The sequence below is a fragment of the Protopterus annectens genome, chromosome 13.part0 (assembly GCF_019279795.1).
Source record: "Protopterus annectens isolate FY-2018-M chromosome 13.part0, PAN1.0, whole genome shotgun sequence".
NCBI lineage: Eukaryota > Metazoa > Chordata > Ceratodontiformes > Protopteridae > Protopterus > Protopterus annectens.
In genome coordinates, this window is record NC_056747.1 from 573,632,500 (window position 1) to 573,655,221 (window position 22,722).

Here is a 22,722-nt window from a genome sequence, read left to right on the forward strand (position 1 = left end):
AAAAATGACCCCCGACTGCTTCCAGAGGAAAGCAATCGGGCCGCTGTTCAGCAGCACTGGTAGGGTCTTCCAGAGAAAGAATCTCTAGCGGCCTGGTTACGCAGACCCACTCTACCCTGAAAGGGGCGTCTTTCATATGAGTTGCCCCCTCTGCCACGAGGGGATTGTTCACCACGAGTGTCACGAAAGGGTGCTTGGGATTTCTTGAGACAGATTTTTCCTCCCTTCTGGTTCCTGGAGTAGGACCTCTGGGGGTTGGAAAAGGTTATGCCCACAGCAGACAAGGTCTTTCCATTTTTCTCACTACGTGCAAGTGTATCTTCTTAATAGAACTAGGTTATAGGCGACAGGGAGAAAAAAGGCTAACGACTAAAAAGTAAACAATTTTGAAGAGAAACTGTTTTGAAAATAGCAACTTTCTACTTAACTTTGAGAGATGGTTAGCACGTCTGACTAGGAACGCGGCAAACAAGATATGGAGTAACTAGGAGAGGGGGTATTATGGGTAGGTCTTAGCTGAGAGTTTTTGGCTGACGTGAGCTTGGAAACGGCCATAGTAATAGGACACGGTTTGGATACTAATGTCCTAATGCACTTATTTATTAGTATGTAGTAGTAATACTGCCAATTGCCAAAAGAGGAGGGAGCACTGTATCAGAGACTGGGACAAAGTTCCCCAAGGTCTGTGTTTATTTCCTTAATGATTTGGTATTCTTGCAGTCCCTGAAATTCTCAAACTTCTCCAGTACTACAGTTAAAAAGTATCAGTTTTCTACTGCACAGTGTTATAGTCCAAGTCTTGCAGCCCTGTTTTATTACCGTGAAAATTACAGACTTGAATATAGACTTTTGCATACAATGTGACGCCTTTGTTCTTTAAACTTTTATCCAGATTTGGCATAGCTTTCTATTCAAGAAGCAATTGTAGTATTTTCATGGCTGCACTCACCATCTGCAAGTATCTTTCAACCTAGGAAAATAAAATGCACTACCCTTTCCACTTCTTCCCTGTCTGTCTGCAAAAAAGTGAGCAAGGTGACACATACATGCATATATTTTTGACACTGTGCTGCAAGTCAGCTTTTGCACTTTCTAATTTCACATTTAGCAAAAGGCTCTTCAACTCCTTCTCACTTTTAGACAGAAGTGGTAACATCAGTATGTCTGAGTTTGTTAATTTTTCTCCCAGCAATTCTGATTCCAGCATTTGATTAATATAATCTAGCATGCTTCATGACTGCTTCAGCATATAAATTAAAGTAGGGTGACTATATACAGCCTTATTGCACCCCCTTGCCGATCATTAGCCAGTTAATCCATATTTGTTTCTAATTGCTGGTTCATGTTTTGTTCACGTGTTCCTCAGGAGGCAAATGAGGTGACCCAGTATCCCCATTTCTTTAACTAGCCACAGTTTTATATGGTCCATACAGTAAAAAGCATTAGAACAGTTAATTAAGCAGAAGTAAATAGTTTTCAGAAACTCCACTGCTTTCTCTACTATCCAGGGGAATGTTGGCAATTTGACTTCTGATGCTTCTACCCCTTTTAAGGTCGGCTTGTACATCTGGCAGATCTCAGTCCATACATCTTGAGCATCACCTTTGGCACAAAAAAAAAAATCACCTAACTATGGGCAAAACTTCAATCCAAATTGTAGCTTGCTACAGATCCCCCACCATGCCCCAGGATTCCCACTCTTTTCTTGATATACTGGAAAATATTAGGGTTCAACCAAACACCCTAATAATGGGCGATTTTAACTACCCCACCATTAACTGGGAAAACTACTCATGTACCAACTCCTTCACTCAATGCTTTCTGGAGTTCATAAATTCCAATGCCCTAGATCAACTTATCCACACCCCCACCAGGGGCAAAAATATCCTAGATCTAGTCATTACAAACATGAGTGACCAGTGGTCCACACCTGAAAGCAACTCTTCGTTGGTTAGACCTGACCATAAGCTAATCACCCTAGATATCCGCATCCCGCCCCCACCCACTATTAAGGAAACACAGTAAAAAATTTCTCCAAAGTCAACTTCATGCTTCTTAAGACAGAAGTGGCGAACTTCATGACACCCATGCAGATGGACAATACAGTTACGACTGCTGAATCCTACACAAATGCACTCTATAAGCACTTACACAAGTGCACGGATCGTGCTATCCCAAACAGAACCAAGACGCTATCCTCCAAAAAAAGAAAGCCAATCTGGTGGTCCCCTGCCATAAACAAACTCTACAACAGAAGGAAGAAACTGTTGCAAAAGAGAGTAAAATCTCATGAGTGGTGGAGCTGCCTGGTCAGCCTCATTAAGAAGCTGAGATCCCTTATAAGATCCTCCAAAGCTAGCTACGAAAACAAAATCGCCACTGATTCTAATGGCAACCACAAAGCATTCTATAGCTATGTCAAGAATCTCAATGGCAACACCCAGATGTGCTCTGAGTTACAGCACAATGGCACGAAAATTACAGAACCAACTGATATTGCCAACATCCTGGCAGATAGCACTTTAACCCCCCACCCCCTACAGGGCCTATATCTATACAGGAAGAATGCAGAGTCCCTGTAATCACATCTATGCAGGTAAAAGCTGCACTCTCTAAAACCAAAATCACAGCATCCATGGGACAGGAGAACATCCCAGGCTGCGTTTTGCACGAACTTCAAAACGAACTGGCTCCCCACCCAAGCACCATGTTGAATCATAGCCTCACATCAGGCTTTGTGCCCACTGAATGGCGCACAGCAACAGTTATCCTACTTAAGCCAAAAATCGAACCGGAGAACCTCTTGCTGTGAGGCAGCAACGCTAACCGCTGCACAACGGCTGTTCTTCTCTGCCATACGGGAGGATTTTACTCAGCACATGTGTTTTGCAAATGTTTGCTAGCATGTTCAATAACTGGATGATAATTTGTCTGTATCCAGGAGGGATCACCTTCTTGATTTGTTTACTCCAATGTACTTCACTAAATCTACTTTTAAATCCAGAAGAGATGACCTTCTTAAATTGCTTACTCCAACATGAACAGTTTCTTTCGCCTTTTTAGGGTTGCACTAAATTTGAGGAAGGCATGATGCCATCACAAACTTCTTGAAAAACCAAATGAGATAAACGTCTTTTTTATCCCAAGGAATCACCAATTACAAGTGTGCTAGGGGATACCGACCCACAGTGTCTGCTTTATCTTTGAAGTCCGGTATGCATACCTCTCAACTGTCAAGAACTGCATAGAGTGCCCAGATTTTTTTCCCCCAATATTTCTGGTCTGTTCATAAAAATATGTGATTTTCTGGCAAGTCTTGGAGAAATGTGGTACTATGTTTTAATTTTAACACTGGTTATTTTGTGATCATGAACTCAACCCACTGATAGTCTTGGTGGCAGTGCATCTGTGACTTACTGTGGACATTGGAGTACTGTGTAATGATTTACATGTATGAGATTTTGTTTTTTCGAGTTTACAGCTTCCTTACATACATACATTTTTGGGTGTATTCCTCAAAATGACTATGTATGAAGGCATAGTATTCGTACGGCCATAGAGTGAGCCAGTTCATAAGACTGGCCTCATTATTCTAAATATACTTACATTTCTCATAGATAGTTAAGATCTGGTCAATTAAAACTTGTACGTGTGACCGCCACTCCATTTACAAGTGAAACTTCTGTAATGAAGTGTGAAAATGAGCACAGACGCACACACAAGGAAGTACATTTTTGCACTTCGTTACAGTTTACTTCGTGACAGCCAGCCAGCTGCCAGGCACATATTTTTCTCTCTCTCTCTTTTTTTTAATTTTACACTCACTAAACAAAAGCGCTGCTTAGCGAAGGCTCCCTCGCTCTCACGCTCGCTGACATGACCATACATCGCCATTACGAGGTACGTACCTCATTTAGGGGTCTTAAAAAGTTCATGTTCCTCGAAGTTCCGCATTGAAAGAGCGTCACACATTCAGTGTTAGGAATTTTGTGTGTTCCAAATTTTGGCGATGGAAAGTTGAGAGCTATCAGCCATGATCAACGCATACACTCACACACAATCTTTTTAGTCGTCATTTTTTTTTTACACTTTATACTTGCTAAACAGCAAAACACACTGCTTAGCGAGCGTAAAATAATGGCGGCCGTTCAGTTTTCTCAGTCTGAGCGGAGCTACACAGCAACTTGATGCACTGCTGTGAAGCAGCGACTCATTTTTCAGCGGGAATTACTTGTAAAATAAAACATTGTTGGCCAATTACGGTGCTGATGCACCCTTTGTCTATTACCAAGGCTGCATATTGTTAGTGTCAATTTGTCACCCTACTTATTAAAATGTATATGCTGAAGCAGTCGTGTGACATGCTGGATATCATACCTCTCGGTCTTAAAAAGTTCATGTTCCTCGAAATTCCTGAATGTTCCACATTGAAAGAGTCTGTCACACATTCAGTGTTAGGATTTTTTTAAGTGAAATCCATGATAAATAGAAATTAATCATATTAATTCATTAAAGGATCTTCTTTATATGTAAAACCAGCGTATTTTAACCATCCTATGACCTTCCTAGTTGAAGTTGTTAGTAAGCCATTAGTATGTGTTCCACATTTTGCCCATTTGTTCCACATTATGAAGGCGAGTGTTCCTCGTTTTGGCGATGGAAGGTTGAGAGCTATGGCTGGATTAGATGAATCCCACTAATATCCTGCTGGAGAACGTTGGTCATCCAATCAGGATGCGATCTACGGATCCCCCAGTCTCTAATACATTAAACGGTTATTATATTTGCTGACTTCTTTCACTTCAGAAAATGCATACTATTTCACAGTCTACTATTCTGTCAACTTTCCGTTATAATAGGAAATAGTTACTTAAGAGTGTGCCTCTCTTGGGTGTTGGTCCATGATTACTCTTACTGTATTTTTAGATTTCCCCCGATTCAGGTACGAGGTTAAGAAGCAGGCTTGCTTAACCAAATTCTGCGGCCGAACGCGTTATTTGTAGAATTATTCTTGTGCAATGTATTGTCTTATACTGGATCATCCATTAATTTTTCAATCATTTTCTGATTAGCCACTTAATCCAGTTATTTTTACCACACTGAATGAAGACAATATAATGATATATACTACAATTTAGTAACAGTGTGTGCATTTTAAACAGCAAAGTATGCTGTCTGAATAAACACATGACTATCTCCAAAAGCACAGCTGTAGCAGGCACGTTAGGTTGGGCTTTGTATGTAATGAGCATGAAAAATAGCGTATTTCATACCTCTCAACTTCATGACACAACAGTCCTGTACAAACCCAAAAAACTGGAGTGGGTGGTAGCAAAATTGTTTTCATAAACTTAGTTGCAAGAATAATAGGTTTTGCATTAAAATGCATTTTATACACGGTACAAAGTCTGAGCCTCAAATCTACGTCATTATTTAGTGATTTCACTCAGAAAAAAAAAGCAGATTTTCTGAGAATTAAGCGAAAATATAAGACAAAGATCTGGGCATTCTACGGAAATCTCGTCAGCTGACACTATCTTTTGGCACGACGAAAAGTGCCAAGACACCTGCTGTATCATATACGTTGCACATTTTCTTATGTTCGGTATACGGGATGATGTTGCAACAAAACAGTAATGTTTCTCAAGCGGCAGCATTTCCTTTCAAATCAAAATAAGTTGCTACATTTCATAAAGCAAGGCAGTGCCAACAAAATGCTACTCTCCTTACCTCCGAAGTTGCCATAGTTTCGTTTTTACAGAGGTGCCTGAAGGAAAAAACAAAACGCCTGTTAATAAAAAGGCAGCCAGTCAGTTCACCTAATAACTACACAGTTAGGAAATGGTGTTAACGCTTTTAAAACCTACGTCTATTAACTAAATGGGAGCTGAATCCACGCACAAAATATTTCATATATCCATACTTAAAACATACACGCGTATGATTTTTTTGGGTGTATTCGTAGTTAATGATAATTTAGCAAGCGAAACCTCCAGATAAGGAACTCAACATAAGAAACCGTGCAAACCTACTTTTTCTTTAGATCAGTATTTTTATAAATATGCAAGCAATGACACGATCACACCTTCAGCTGGCCAAACGTAAATGACAGTGCATAAATCTGTAAAAGTCCTTTCTGATTTTGCTGTGTTAGTATTACTGTTGCAATCTACTTCTGTTTCTGACCAAGGAAGAGAACAGTACTACGCCTGCGAAAGAAACTGAACACTGAGGTACGTTTCCCAGATAATTTTTATAACCCAGTGTCCCTCTTATGCGCACGCGTGAATTTGGCAGCCTGTTTCCTGAAATCGTATCACTAATTTTCCACAAGGATTATACCTCTTAACTGTCTATGTTTTCGCAGGATATTCAGAATTTTGCCTCATATTTTTGTTTATGTGTTCCTCACAAAATTTGTGATTTTCCGGATTTTGTCTGACAAATCTGCGAGTATTAGATTAAGTAAATTATGAAAGAATAATACCTTACTGTACAGATATTTGCAGAATTTCCAGATTTTTGCATAAAGTATTTGGCTTGTTCCTCATAAAATGTGTAGTTTTCTAGCAAATCACGAACGGATGAAGTCAGAAAATAATGGCCAAGTAATGACATATTGCTGAGTTTCAAGCATCATATCCTTTAGAAAATGTATAACACAAATCCTGTTATTCTGACAGCTTCTACGTTTATAAGAGCAGTATTCAAACTCTGTCCCTATTTTTGCCCCCCCCCCCAACCATTATTTTTAGGCTTTGTCCAGATTTCTTACGTTAAGAGGTCATGACAGGCATTTGAGTTTCAGACTTCATATCCTTCATAAAATGCATGGTAACACAATGCCTTTTATTCTACCAACTTTCTAAGTTTATAAGAGCGATCTGTAAAATGTGTCCTTATTTTGGGGGGTTTGTCCCCCATTATTTTTGGGTCTGTCTAGATTTTTTGTGCTGTGTTTGAGAGCATAGCTAATTTTCTGCTAGGTCCCTGATTTTAACTCATATTTTAGCTCTGACCCTCTTAATCCCTACTAAAATTGATGACTTTTAGAGAAAAGGCAGTGCATTACACATAATAAATAATAACAATAATTAGGGTTATAGACGTCTTTTACTTATGAACATGTATGTTAATTCATATTCCCTTATTCTGTCGATGTCTCACATTAAAAGTATTAATATTTTAGAAGTGTCTGATTGTTTCTTTATTTTGGCTCGGAGTCTGCTGATATTTGTCCTTGATTGATTGAATAGCTGTTGTAAGGTGCATTCGAATATGGACTTTTGTGATAAGTATGGGGGTGCTTAAAGTAAACTACGAAGTATGGAGGACCGTATATTTGCATACTGTTAATGGGAAAAACACTCATTTAAGTTTTTTGCATCCTTATAGATTAGATATCGCACTGCAATGTACTTGTGCTCGTTTCTTCAAGTAGGAACCAACTGTACTTACAGTCTGAAAACAGGAAGCGGCCCGGAGAGGAGAGTACACTGCTCCAGGCTTGAGAGCTGCATTATGGAAGTGTAAGTCTTTATTATATGTGTGATGGTTTTCTAATTTACGTAACATGTGATATGAGTATAGCCTTTTGAGAACCTATGTGATGGTATGTTGGTTGAAAAGAAGAAGGTTTTGTGTTGTGGTTACTGATGTCACACCAGGTGTTTAGAGTTAGTAAGTACTGCTCCTGCTTGTAGGACAGATCTAGTAAGTGTTGCTGAATGTGAAAAAAATGAAAATGTCAAGGACGATGAATATTTTAACAGCTTTTAATTTAGTTTGAAAACAAACCACAACTGTCTTGCAGCCAGGCAGTCTCCACAAATTATTCCTGTTTAAAATGCCAAATGCCATTATGTCCTATGCGGTTGGCATTCGGCTTAAGGAACTGTTTCCTGTGGTCGAGAGATGTAAGGTTTGGTTCCCTTAGCCTAACTGTGTCGACGACTTTGAGCAAGTCCAGATACCATCATCGGGCTGAGTTTGAAAACAGTGGGATATCGGTGCTGTACCCCGGAAAGCAAACGTAAATAAAATAAGGGTTACAGTGTAATCGAGTACCCCCCCCCCCCCACACACACACGGTTTGTGCAGGACAGTCACAGGTCTTGATTAACAGGTGTTCCTGACTCGATTGACAGTGTACGCAAGCAGAACGTCTAATTAATAAAACCACTTTTTATACGCTACAGAAAACGAATATGAAAGCGACAAACAAATACTTGCTGTTATTACCACAAAATGTTTAGCTTTGCAAAAAACGGTTTACTTTTTATTATGCTGTTAAAAATTAACTAGTAGATGAACTGAAATATTGTCTTATTTTGAGAATTAAAACACAGTCCGCTAATCGAATGATTCATATGTTGGATGTCTGTGTTTCTGAACAAAAATTCTGGAAGTGTCCACATTTTAACATCAACAACCTTGCTAGTAGGTCATGCTGGTGCTCCTTAAAAAGTGTACGTATATGTAGTGAAAAAGAAAAAGGAGAGAGTCGGAAGCATTGCATTTTTCTGTAGTCTATCGGTCCACCGACCGTTTCGCACAGGAATGGGCGGGGCCACAGCGATTGACAAGCCTAATGCTGGTGATTTGGTATGCAAATGAGGAGTAATTGGCACACCATGCCCATTAGCCAGTGACATCACGCATACGTATATTGATTGTTGATTAGCACACGTGACTTGTGAGTTTTCCTGCCGCTGAGTGTGCAGGCCTGTAATTTACCTTTTAATACATTTCCCTTTGTCACTGGGCACTGGAATCTTTCGAAAGTAAGGTGGCTTCAGGAAGGCTAGTTTCCTTCTCTTTGAAATGCACGTTAGTTTTAACAGTTCTCAGACAAAGGGAAATGCATTTTATTATCTGTTTTCTATATAAAAATGGCAGGTCCTGCCTTTATTTCCCTTACTTTTAAACTTGCAGACAACTGGCCAGGAGCCTCTGCAGGATTTGCTGCTGCTGTAACAACTCTGTGGAAATGTACAGATACAATGACGATTTCATACATGAAATCACTTCATCATTGATGAAAGTGATCTCCTTTTTGCAGTCCTTTGGTATTCTGCCTGAAGAACGAAACTGCTTGAAGTGTGGCTGCAAGGCTGCCCTTGTACCTGAAAAGTCTACATTCGTTTGGAAATGTAGAGTGAAGAAATGCAGACGTAGAAGTGGGATGCTGAGTGGAACATTTTTTGAGAAAAGTAGATTGCCTCTGCCAAGGCTTCTGAAAATACTGTACTGCTGGCTTCGAAAGTTCCCTGTCAGAATGGCTGCAGACCACCTAGGTGTTTCTGCGAAATCTATTGTGGATTGGTATCGGGTCCTAAGAGACGTCTGCTCTTGGAAACTTTTCCAGGACCCTGTGTTACTTGGAGGTCCTGGAAAGGAAGTCCACATCGATGAGACCCTTTTAGTACATGCCAAGCATAGCCGTGGGAGAAACCTGGCAAAGCAGGGCAGGTGGGTGTTCGGAATCTATGACTCCTCAAAAAAAACTGGTTACCTTACTTTTGTGGCTAGACGAGATGCAGCCACATTATTACCCATAGTTCAACAACATGTCTTGCCAGGAACTACCATTATTTCAGATCAGTGGGCAGAGTACCAGGGAATTGAAGACATACCAGGGATGAATTACAAGCACCTTTCAGTGAATCATAGTCAAAATTTTGTAGACCCACAGTCAGGTGCACATACCAGTGCTGTGAAGAGCATGTGGTCCAAATGTAAGAGACAGTTTAAGTCCATGAATGGTACCATGCCACACATGGTTCCCAGTTATTTAGATGAATTCATGTGGCGAAGCAAGTATGGAGAAGATTTTGATGAGTTATTTATCAACTTACTAGGTCACATCAGGGAATTTCAGGAAGCTCAGTGCATGGATAGTACTGAGACCCGAAAGGTCGAAGAATCCGATCTGGGACCTGCAAGTGTAATGAACACCCTGGACACTGATTCAGACAAGGAAAATGAGCTTCTTGGACTGTAAAAAAATGTTTTCAGTCTACGTAAACTGAGATAATGTTTGATGTTTATTTTTTTATTTTTTTTAATTCTGTTCATTTAAGTGTGGTATGTTACTGTTCTCTTTTGTTTTTTTTTTTTTGAATTTTTACATTTGGGAAGTGGGTCATGGGTGTATTTTGTCTTAGAAACAGATATTAAACAGCGTTCAAAGAAATTTCTGCCCAGTGACTCATTCTTTCTCATTTGTGGAATACAGACTTGCAGGATCACATAAGTACTGTTAATTTAATGAATGCACACTGAAAGATTTGTGTACTCTTAACGTAAACCAGTGCTGAGCTACGTGTTCGTGCATTTTGACTGCAGAGTTACAGATTTATTTATTAGTAAAGTAGAGCACTGTACTAGTTTGGTAAGGTAGTACATAGTTACAGTGTTATGCTGACTGCATGCTTCTGCCCAGTGCCTCATTCTGAGTTTTCAATGACTACTTATTTATCAACAGCTTACTGTATTACTTAAGTAAGGTTGAAGGCTGACTGCATGTTTTGCTGTATTTCTGCCCGTGCCTCATTTGTGCTCATATGTGGAATATAGACTTGCTGCAATCCCGTAAGTACTGATAATTGAATGGCTGAGTGCACTATTAACACTTTTGTGTATTATTTACGTAAATTAAGTGATGAGTTACAGGTTCTTGCATTTCAACTGCAGAGTTGTTTTGTACTGTGGCAGTAACTGCTGTGTGGCGTAATTGTGATTCTTGTATTTTTTTTTTTGCCTTATTTCAGCTTGTCCTGCTGAAGGTGTAAGGTTCGCATTTTGCATGTTTAAGGGTATTTTATAGTGCATTAAAATGTCCTACTGGATCGACTAGGATTTCATAAGAGGGGGTAGCAATAAATCAGATCTTATCTTTATTTGGCCAGTGTCTGTTCAGTGAACCACTTGCGTTTACAAAAAAATCCTTCCGATACTGTACTTGAACAGTGACTGCTGCAAGAATAAATAGTTCCGCAGTACGTGCTTCCTCATTGGGATGAATATTCATACGGCCAAGAAAAACGTGAGCTTGCTTATTCGTGACTACAGTGTGACGTCAACCTGGTGTTGGGTGGGGTTTGGGCGGATTCATGTATATCTAACTCGCTTCAATAGGTTCATAGGTATATACAAGGCTAATGGCCGCTGGGGCCTTTATAAGCCTAGCCCATGCAACCTAAATGTGTCCCACAACTTATGATTTAAATTTTTATATGAGGTGATTGTTGGTTATAGTGTGATTTTCTGACTGCCTCTGTCCATCAGAGATGTGGGTGTCAGACCAGGGGTGAATTTTCGATATGGACCAAGTTATGCTTGAGTAGGTTAGGGAGAGACTTGGTTTAGCATAGATGGGAAGCCTGCTCCAGAGAAAGGGAATTCTCCGAGATACATAATCTGTCTGTCCAATATGTCCTGTTTATGTTGCAAGGAAAACTTTAGATCTAGTTGTACTGATGCTGTATTTATTATGCACTGCAATTTGTACCAAGTTCCTTTCTGTGTGTTAAAGTCTTATGCCTGTGTGCTTATACTCACTAAATACCTTGAAGAATATCTTTATCTAAACAAACAGCAAGTATGAAGGGAATAGAAAAATGACAACAGCACACTGTTTAGATAACCAGAACAGAAATAAATAGGGCAGTAACACAGAAACAAAATCAACACAAGCAGCACAGGCTGGGACACTGTGGTACAATGCTCAACAAGAATATGCAAAAGTAAATCCAAAATGTTTCAGACAAAACTGAGCTGGCCGGCTAAGAATGCAGGTTTTTACTGATAATGTGGCAGCGGTTTGGGATTCTTGATCCAACATGCACGTTATGTGATAGCTTAAACACTTATGAATTTTGCAGACTCGTGTATATCCCTAAGCATCAGCTGAGTGGCTTGCACTTTGCTTTTAAGGTCTTACTGCAGTGATGCATCAGCCCTTAGACGTACTAATTTTTATAAATGAATTTTATAGTTTTTTGTGATCCTGTTAACAAATGCTCTGGTATTCCAAGAATTTGTGTTATTAGTGTATTCAGAGAAAATAGGAGTATTGCTTTTTTTCTTCTGTCAGTTATACTATGTTTTGTTGTACTTAATGATAATATGCTAGGACTGTGTGTGTGTGTGTGTGGGGGGGGGGGGGGTACAGCCTTCTCTAGTACACTTGACCTCTAAAAACATTTAAGAGCCGCAGACCACAAGGTGATAGAAAGTAATAAAAACAGAAACAGAATGGCACACAATGAAGATCATCTTGTGCCTTACCAACCTATTTATTCATGTGTTAACCCAGTAAGTAAATCAGTAATAATGAACCCTGTTCAGCACTATCCAGTTCACAAGGACAAGGATAAAAGCAGTATATCAGAACTCTTTAGACCAGTCAACCAATATATGTTTAGGAGTTGAGAATATACCACAGTATTTGGGGAAAATTCATGCGCACAACATTCCAAATTCTTGTTTATCCTGTACTTTAGTTTGCTGAGTATGTCTACCTATATCCATTTAAGTAACCAGGACCTCATAACTGTCATCAAACATAAAAATGACGCTGATAAAGCCCTCTTTGCCTGCAACACTGCCAAAATCTGGAACTCACTACCAAGTCAAATAACTTCTACCACCTCCATTATTCAATTCACACACTCCTAAAAACCCACATGTAAACAACTGGCTTTGCTCATGCCATTCCCCAGGTTAATCCACTCCCAAGTGATTGTTTAATGGATTCTGTTAAGAACAAACAGTTTACACTGAAAGAATGTTAACTTGTTGATACTTAACATACAGAACTATTAACTCCCCTTACCAAACTTAACCCCCTTTACTAAACTTAACTTGCAGAACTAATAACTCCCTTTACTAAATCAGCACACACTACCTAATATCCTAAACAATAGTGTGCTTTAATGTATATTATATATGTCACTACTTGTCTACTTTTATGAATTGTTAATCTCTACTTTACTGTGTATTCATACAATATTTCTAATACGTTTATTTTTTCTGTCATGTATTGTAATTTCATTTCAAAGCTTTCATGTATTGTAATTGCATTTTGGAGCTTTTCTCCCCGGGCCTCTGCTGAAAATGGACCTGTGTCCAGTCTGACTTTCCCGGTAAACAAATGCAAAATAAAAAAATAGAATAGAGATATATATCTGAGGTAATCTGCTTCTTCTGCGTCCCCTTCCCCATTTACACTTCTTTGTAGGACTTGCTAGTGTTGTATGTGTGTAATATATGTGTATATATATATATATATATATATATATATATATATATATATATATATATTTATAACATGTTGGAGAGAGACAAGAGACATCGCAATATTTGTTAGTGATAGCAGCTGAGATACCACACCCAGAATTCTACTACAACCTAGTATTCCAATGTATCTAAAAGAACATCACAAAATGTCTCTGTTTGTATTTATTTATGTATGTATCTATGTGTGTGTGTGTGTGTGTGTGTGTGTGTGTGTGTGTGTGTGTATATATATATATATATATATATATATATATATATATATATATATACATGTGTGTGTGTGTGTGTGTGTATATAAACACATACACATATACATATGTCTCAGTGCTCAAACCTGCATATTATCCTATCATTGTTGCTTGCAGTTTTAATTCACTGTGAAGGCGCTGTTTCAGTCACTGTGCAGGTAGGTTGTGGGTGGACTTTGCTACTGCGCTTCAGGTGGGGTACTCAATTGTACCGTAACCAAAATAAGTTTAACTTTCTCAATTTCCTCAAGATTTATTTTCTTCAAATGAGGTTTCAGATCATCTGAATTGTGCACAGTCACTTTAATATGATGAAATGTTCTTCCTTCCATTTCTTTTTAAATGCAGCAAAAGATTTTTATGGATATCTTTAGTTTTTTTTTTCCTCCTGTAGACAAAGCAATTTTGGGTTTCCTCTGGTTAGATGAGGCCTTTCATGCCTACTGGTTACCCTTCTGCTGCACATTTGTTAGGGAATTATATACAGTGGATATAAAAAGTAGTTCTCCTCCTTTGAAAATGGACAGAGACGATTAACACAAGTTTCCTCACAGAATGGATCTGCTCACACAAGAACAGGGGAGTTTGATACTCCCTGACCCTACCAACTTCAGATGACTGCTTAGATGATAGATCTTAATTTCCTTTTAGGCACCTGTTTTCTGAGGATGTGCAGGCAGTATTAATGGAGACAAAGCCTGCTGCTGGAAAAAGGTTATCTATTTGGTGCAGGCAACATAACCAGCACCCTTTCAGGGCTAGTGTTTCTCTTGTTTTACAGTATTTGTGTAAGTTACTGTCGATGTTCATTTTGTTGGCCATTTCAGCATGTCTGCCTATGGATCCCCCTTTCATTGCATTCTCATGTGAAAATGTTTTTGAAAGTGGTTTTGCGTAATAGACCTCTAAGAAAACAATTGGCTCCATCTTTGGATCTTAATTTTGGGCTAGATAAGCTAGCATTTGCTGTACTTGAACCAGGTTATCAGGCTGACTTGCGGTTCTTGACATGAAAAACTGTTTTACTCTGACCTCTGCAAGAAGAGCATCTGAGTTGTAAGCTCTTATCCACAGAGCCAAGGTTTCTTTGAGAACTAATCCTTCTTTTACACCTAGTTGTATCACAGTTTGATTTAAGACAAACTATCTATCTCCCTGTTTTCTTGAACCCAAAAATGAGGGAGAAACGTTAAGTCATACCTTTGATGTCCACAGACAACTCTGATACTGTCTTGACAGAACAGAAACTTTCAGATCTTTGGATCAATTCTCATTTCTTGTGAAGGTTAGAAGAAGGGACAGCCTGTCTATACACAGGCCATTTCCAAATGGTTGTCTCTAGCTAATACCTTTTGTTGTTCTCGCCACAATAAAACTATTCCAGACAGGGTCAAGGCTCACTTTACTAGGACCTTGGCTTCATCTATGACTTTTTGGAAAGGGTTGGCTTCTATAAGTACTCTAGAAGCAGCAAAATCGGTCCTCTGTTCATACTTTTACGAAACACTACAAGCTTGATTCCTTGTCCATGTCCAGGTCAGACTTTGCTGGGACCAATCTCTTGGGACTCCTGGGCCTTTCCTCTTCCGCCTCTCAAATGATGTAAGGTAGGGTAATCAAGCCATACAGCTAAGGCTACTGCAGTAGGGATCAGTTTGATGAACATAGTACAGTCACTTAAGTAAACTTACTATAACAGTTCATCTGATCACTCCGGCAGTAGCTGTTCCCTTCTTCCGTCACCCTTTGTTTCATGAATATGTTGTTTTGCCAGGATGTGTGTATATATGTATATTATTTTACTCCTAGCTATGTCCTCTCAGGGCTCAGACTGCTTTTCTTAATTGGCAATAAAGCTCTGAAGGGCTTGGTGCTTAAACATGTCTTTTTAGGCAACTCGGTTTGTGGTGCCTGATTGGTTGAGGGAGTGGAAGGTGCCTTGAAGCTTTGGAAGCTCTCTGGCTGTTGTATCGCTGGCAGGATATAACGCATATAGTGAAGGCTACTGCAGCAGTGATCATTAGAACATCTACTGTTATGGTGAGTTTACTTGGCTAACTGTACTTTTTGTCTTAGTTATTTGGTATTGAGGTAACTTGGCATTAGTGCAAAGGGATAACATTGTTATTTATTTTATTTTACATTTGTTGACTGGGCTAGTCTAACTGGATATATGTCCATTTTCAGTAGAGGCCTGGGGAGGTAAGCTCCGAGGAAACAAAATCACATATACAAAAAATAATTTATACAATGAACATTGCAGGTGCAGTACAGAGAATAATCAAATAGGTCATTCGTTCATAGCATAGTGCAAAATATACAGATACAATTAGTACAATACAAAATGTAGTTGCAATACATCATAAAGAAAAAGATGGCAGCTGAATTATACAATATATTAGTATACAAGTAGTCATAAAGAAAAAGTAAAATTAGTCTCCTTAAAGAGATTCTGAAGATGTAAGTAATAGTATAGAAGGACAAGGTAAGTTGTTATTAAGAAAAGGAACTTGATTACTGAGAAGAGGAGGTCAGGTTGAACCAAGTAAGAAGAGCTAGTTGATCAGTCAGGTTTAGTATAGGGGCACAACCAGTGTGTTCTGAGGAAAAGTTTCAATTTGCTTTTAAAGAGTGATATAGAGGGAAGAGATGAAAGTTCGTTCGGAAGAAGGTTCCAGGATTTTCCAACAGTATTAGAGAAAAGAAAGTCCCCAGCCCTGTTGTTTGATTTACAGATATTTACAAGGTTTATGTGATGATCGTAAGGTCTTTAGATTGTTTTAGGGGGTAATGAGGGTAGATAGTATAGGGGTATTGGTAGGTCAGTTGGTGGAATTTAAGATGATTTTGTAATTCAAGCCAACCTAGCTGTTTTAGATTAAAACAGTGGTGGGTTCTGAAAGGGTTATCTGTAGTAAATCTGGCTATGTTATTGTAGGAGTTTTTCATTTTATTAAGGTTGTTTTTAGAGAGATTAGTATATATGGGTGAAGCATAGAGGAGAGTAGAAATTAGATGGGTGTGAGCAATAGTTATTCTAGCTGTAGGAGAGAGGATGGGTTTGATCCTGTAGAGAGAGCCTAGTTTTCTATTAACAGATTTTAGTGTATTGTTAATATGGGTGTCGAAGTTAAGGTTGTTATCTATGGTGATACCTAGTAGTTTGGTAGTTGGATCTGGGGATATGAGAGTACCATTACTGGATGTTACTGTGAAGTCTGTTGGGGGGGACTTAGAAGTAAGAGTAAAAAGGAGGAGTTTAGTTTTTTTGGGGGGGTCCCGAAGGAGACAGCACTGTGTAAACCATTGTTCAACTGTGTTACAACACATTTTGGGTAAGGTAGTGAATGTGGCTGAGCATATAAGTGTGGAACCATCTGCATATTGTATGCATGTAGCTTGGGGGATTGCTAGGTGAAGGTGGTTGATAAATATAGAAAACAAGAGAGGTCCTAATATGGACCCTTGAAGAACACCAACGTTAATGGGCAGATGGGTAGATAGAATGTTATGCCAAAGTACACCCTGTTGTCTGTTATCTAAGTAGGACTGGAACCATTTTATGGCTAATGCATCTAGTTACAGGGATTTGAGGATATTTTATAAGTATCTGGTGATTTACCATATCGAATGCCTTAGACAGATCTATAAACAGTGCGGAGGAAAACATATTGAGGTTACGGTTTTTGTTAATACAGGGCAGTAGTAGTGCTGTGGGAAGGTCTGAAATCATGTTGAGAGTTTGAAAGTAAGTTATTTTGGATTAGGTGGTCTAGCAATTGTCTGTGGATGCATTTTTCCATGATCTTTGCTAAGGGAGAAAGTAGGGCTATGGGACGGTAATTGTAGAGTTCCCACCCTTGTGAAGGGGGATACTATGGGATCCTTCCCAGATTTTAGGGATGTGTCCTTCACTGATGGTTCTATTGATGAGAATGGAAATGGGACAGGCGATGGATTTGGCTGCCTTTTGTAGATATTCAGCAGGTAGTTGGTCTGCTGAAGGAGTGCATGGTTTCAGTTTTTGGTTAAGGGTAAGAATATGTGTTGTTGGGACTGGTTGGAAGAGAAATGGAGGGGATGGGTTAGAGTTGGATATAGTTAAGTTCTGAGTAGATAACTGACTGGCAAGAGTTTGAATGGCCTCAGTGAAAAAGGTATTAAAGTCATTAGCAGTCTGCTTGGGATTCTCCTGATCTGTGCCTTGTGGGTTTGGTGTGACGGATTTACCTGGGTGTGATAATTGATTAATACTCGCCCAGAACTTTTGTGGTTTATTATGGTGAGTCTGCTGGAATTGTAGGTACTAGTTTCTTTTGTCAGACAGTATAGCTTTTTTAGTTTCATTTCTCAGCTGTCTGAAGTTTTGTTGGTCTACTGGGTTTTTAGTTAAATGAGATTTATTTCTGAGATGGACTTTTTGCCTGGTTTCTTTTGAAAGCCATGGGGCAGATTTAGTTCTTATTCTAATAGAGCGGGTTGGTGCATGGTGGTCTAGTATGACTAGGAAGTTAGAATTAAAGTAATTAACAGCTTCCTCCAGTGGGAGGTATTTTAAGGGAGACCAGTTACATGCTCTTAGTTCTCTTTGGAAGAGATCGGGGTTGAAGTTTTTCTTGGTTCTAATTGTCCTAGATATGGTTGGATTAGGTAGATTGGATTTAAGCCTGATGATGTAGGTTAGTGAGTGGTCACTTTCCTCATCAGGGAGGATTCCAGCTTCATATGTCTGGGAATGATTATTTATGCAAATCCAATCTAAGGTACTTTCTTTCTTATTAGGCTTGTTTATCCTGGTAGGGGAGGTAATGGTTTGAGAAAAAACAAAAAGGTTAATATGGCTGGTAGGGTGGCTACTGCTACAACACTTCCAATCAATGTTAAAATCACCTAGGATTATGATTTCTTGAGGTAAATTTTGGGATAACCAACAAAGTATATTTTCTATGGTGGCAATGTTATTACCAGGAGGAAGATAGATACAGATAATATAGATGGATTTGAATGTGTTAAGTTGAAGCTTGGTAATAAGAATTTCAGCGTTGCAGTCTTGAGGTGGTTTATAGTCGTAGGTAGTAATCTGTAACCCAGATTTAAATAGGATAGCTACACCACCACCCTTTTTGGTTGCACTGTCAAGTCGCAAAATATTATAACTGGGTGGGATTACTTCATTGTCTTCAGTTACAGGTTTTAACCAAGTTTCTGTTAAACAAAGAATGTCAGAGGAGTAGACTTCCAAGAGAGCATAAAGTTGTGCAACTTTGTCATTAATGCTACGTATGTTGAGGTGAGCTAATAAGAGTGAGTTAGGTGGTTTGATAAGGGAATGGATATTAGAGTGGTTATGGCTGAGGAGTTGAGTGGTAGTAGCAGTTCTTGGGCCTGGGTTTGGGTGAATGTCTCCATCTTTTAAAGAGAAGAGTAGTGTTTTGAAGTCTAGGATTTGGGAATTTACTATATAGAGGTAGAGATTTTCTGGGATTGGGAGAGTCATATCTAATGTGGGCTGTCATGTGGTATTTTGCTACTAGATAGCTGGGTGTAGATGTTATGTTAACATGGTTAGTGAAAATAGGTAGAGAAGGAGAGGTAGATAGCTTATTGAGGTAGAGAAGGTGTGGATATAATGAGTGTTCATAGGAGGTTAGTAGGTAAGCTAAAGTTAGAGGTGGTAGAAGTGTAAGTATGAGTAACCTCTGTAAGAGGGCTGGGGTGGGTAGCTTATACATCTGGAAGGGTAAGTTGTTAGGTTGCTGTTATAGGCTCAGAGGTATACTAGGTGTGGAAAGGAATAGGTGGTTGCTGTTATAGGCTCGGAGGTATACTAGGTATGGAAAGGAATAGGTGGAGGGTGTGGTGGGAGAGATAGGGAGTGGTAAGTGAAAGGAGGGAATTTGAGTTAAGTGGCCAGTGGTGAAGGGTTTGTGATTGGTGGAAGAGGGAAGGGGTATGGTTAGATGGTATAAGAGTAGGACCCCTGGGGGTGGGTGGGATTTGGGGGTAGGGGAGTGGAGTGAGCCTGCAGGGCAAATGGAGCGGGTAGAGACATGTGAAGGAGAAGCAAGAGAAGAAACCATCACCAATACTAGTAACTGAAAGAAAGTTAGGCAAGTCAGGAGTGGGAAAGATCAGAGATAAAACAGAAGTCTATGAGAAAAAAACAGGTGGGTGTAGACAGTTGAAGTAAAGGTAAGTGAGAAAATAAGAGCAGGTCTAGGACTTAAGAGATGTAGTATAATTACAGAAGAAATACAGAGGGATAAGCAGGAGATAAAGGATGGGATACGGGTGCCACCTAGTGGGCAGATATAGTATTGCAGGTAAGTATGTAAGGGACCTAGCTGGTTTAGAACTAGGGAAGGAATGATGGCTAGTAAAGGGGGGTTATTATAAAGTAGAAGAGGTTTGTTGGATACAGGGTAGATAGGAGGGGGGGTGTAAAGGCTGCTGGCTGTTCAGGCTCGTAGCATACTTTATAACCTCTAAAGCAGTAGTAGACGGTAGTCAGCTTTACAAGCAGGACTTAGACAACCACATACTTTCTTGCTTCCTTGAGAGAGGGTGCAGGGAAAATAAGGCTGTTAGATGAGACCGCAGGTATTTCGATAGGGTCCTTTGTCACCAGGTATGTAGGTTCTTAGAGACTATATCAGGAACAGTGCAATGGGGAGCAGGGTACTTCAGGGAGAGAGAGACAAACGTGGAGGAGAGAAAAAAAGAGTTTGCACATAGCAGGTAGTTATGACAATTAAACAAACTAAAAAGCTTTACATGAAGACACAGTTAATAAAGTAGCTTATATTCATGCCCTTATTTTTGAAAGAAGCTATTGGAATCACTTTTAAGCTAGTAGTACTGTGACATTATAAAGTAGTCTAAACTATCATTTAGAGGAACTCTGAATCCGGTTTACTGAAATTGGGAGCAAGCAAAAACATAAGCTTCTAATATCCAAATATAAACTATACCAGCAAAAATAAAAAGGAACTGGAAAGCTACCTTAGAGAGAAATTACTGTACTACTCTATGCAGGGACAGTGAGTTTACAGTGTGGAATACAACACTGAAAAAAATAAAAATAATACTATCACTTACTAGAGATGCTACACCTGGAGGGCTATCAGCTGCAATTAGAGCACATATGGCATCCAGGGTTTTAAAACCATTGGTGTATTGTACCTCAGCAGTCACTTGGGGGGGCTGGAGGAAGGGAGGGAAACCTTCAATTGGAATTTAAAGTAGTATGGGAGAATCCAAGGGACTCTGCTAAACCTAGCTAATTATCAAGGACAGCCAAGGAAATAAGGTAAACATACAGGCACCCTTGTTCAAGGACTGGAAGGTTTCTCAAAGAAAAACTATTTGTAGGAATACACCACAGGTGGAAGTTGTATGCTGCTTACTAGTCTGCAATGGTAGACTTTATTCTCTTTTATATTTGTATTCCCCTTTGCTCATTGTTTGCTGCACATAATGTAGCTAAAGATAAAAGCAGCTGGAGACTTTGCACCTCTGTTTGGTGTTTAGTGAAGACCAAGTGAGGAGGAGGGATTATCAACAGTGAAACGGAATGAAAGGGTTGGGGGTGGGCTAAGAGGAAGAAGGTTTGCAGCTATTGCCCCAGGGGTATGCACTCTAGCTGACTGTAACAGATTTTAACAAGGCATAACAATAGTTACAAAAGCTGGCACCTACACTACACAAGCGGCAACAACAAGATTCCTGGAGTTAAACCAGGGGCTGCAGTCTATTTTTGGTTATCATAATGTTGAATGCTGATGAGCAATAATTTTGGGTGATGTTTTGCAGTATGGGTTTCTGATTTGCATTTGCTAGCTCATGTTGAAGTTTTGTTCAGATATGGTGCTTCGTATTGCATGTGTCATGAGTTTATGCTATTGTTCGGGTTTTGTGTTGGACGTTTGGATTGTTAATGGTCACTGAAGAAGGAAGGTTCATTGGTTGGTTATATTTTTTTCTCTTAAGTCCAGACACAGGTGTTTGCCCAGTGTATAGTTTGGCACAAGGCTTTGTTAACTAATTATTTAGGTTATAGGCCTCTTTCCCGCTTTCTTTTAAGCCTGAATCACCTTATACAGTTGTCTTCGAGGCCTGGTGTTATGCTTAGTATGTACTTCAATCTGGCACCAAAAGTTAGCTTTCGAATTGTGTTGGGATGTGTACTGGTTTATGGCTATTTATGGTAATACCCTATTGCTAGCATCTGTACTAAAATTTTTGTGGATTTGCTACTGATTTGTAGAAGTGCAAATGAGAATTGTACATTGTTGGACCTCTCTCTTTAATTATTTTTGCCTGGTGTGCCTGTTTCACTGAGATAATAGTAAAATATCTTTCTCCCCTTTTTTAACCATGTGGGAGGTTGTGTGAGTGTAAGCTCAGAATTTCATATGCAGCATGTATCTGAATTATGTGTTTCCAAGAAACTTTTTATGCCTTTTTATTTTAATGCCTGTATTATGTGCATTTGAGTGCTGTTTTGATTTTACTTATTTCTGTGGTTGTATTAATTGCAGTGTTGCTAGTAGGTGTAGCTGGGTTCATGTAGGGACTGCTTTTTTGTTCCCTGCTTAGAGTTTTGATAGGTAAGTTTGGATTGCTAATTAGATTTTTTAACTTTTATTTATACTTTTCAATATTTTATTGTTAATGTATCAGTTCAGTTGCACATTACAGATATAAAATAATCTTTCATATGTATAAACAGTGAATGGTCCGTATAACATTCCATTGATGGATGAAACACATTAAATCATTATAGAAGAAGAAAGTCAATAAGTTGTTTAGATTACAGTATCCCATCAAGTAATGTAAATAAATGAAATGATATAATTAGATTTTTTAATTGTTTGCTTTGTCCAAGAAATGTGAGGTGTGATTTTGTATAAGTCTGTTTTTTGGATCTTTGTGTAGTAGTTTCATCTGCACTATTTAAAATGTGTAGTTTGGGTTTGTGGCACATGTATGGACCCTTTTTTCTTTGCAAAATAAAAACTTTATTCTAGAATTCACAATATTTCAAAACATTTAATTCACGACGTAAAACAACTAAAATTTGCAACAGTCAATAATATTTTGATAATATATCACAAATATATTTCCCTTACCTTAAATTAAAACAGCTACATATTTTACATATGTTTCATTT

The 22,722-nt window shown here is 39.0% G+C and overlaps 2 protein-coding genes across 3 annotated transcripts in view; one reads left to right on the plus strand and one right to left on the minus strand.

Moving 5' to 3' along the window:
* ASL (argininosuccinate lyase) overlaps window positions 1-6,240 on the minus strand; it is a 368,527-nt gene extending 362,287 nt beyond the window's left edge. The window contains exons 1-2 of the mRNA XM_044054865.1: window positions 6,033-6,240; window positions 5,731-5,767 (exon numbers count right to left, since the gene is read on the minus strand). Of these exons, the coding sequence (XP_043910800.1) occupies window positions 5,731-5,745 (15 nt within the window). The 5' untranslated portion in view covers window positions 5,746-5,767; window positions 6,033-6,240. The remainder of the gene's footprint in view (window positions 1-5,730; window positions 5,768-6,032) is intronic.
* Window positions 6,241-7,589: 1,349 nt separating this feature from the next.
* Window positions 7,590-22,722, plus strand: part of LOC122787487 (CGRP receptor component) — a 325,947-nt gene continuing 310,814 nt past the window's right edge. The window contains exon 1 of one of the 2 annotated variants that reach the window (XM_044054228.1): window positions 7,590-7,667. The gene's annotated coding sequence lies outside the window, so the exon portion shown is untranslated. Of the gene's footprint in view, window positions 7,681-22,722 lie in introns of both variants that reach the window. The other variant, XM_044054227.1, reaches the window with a different exon arrangement.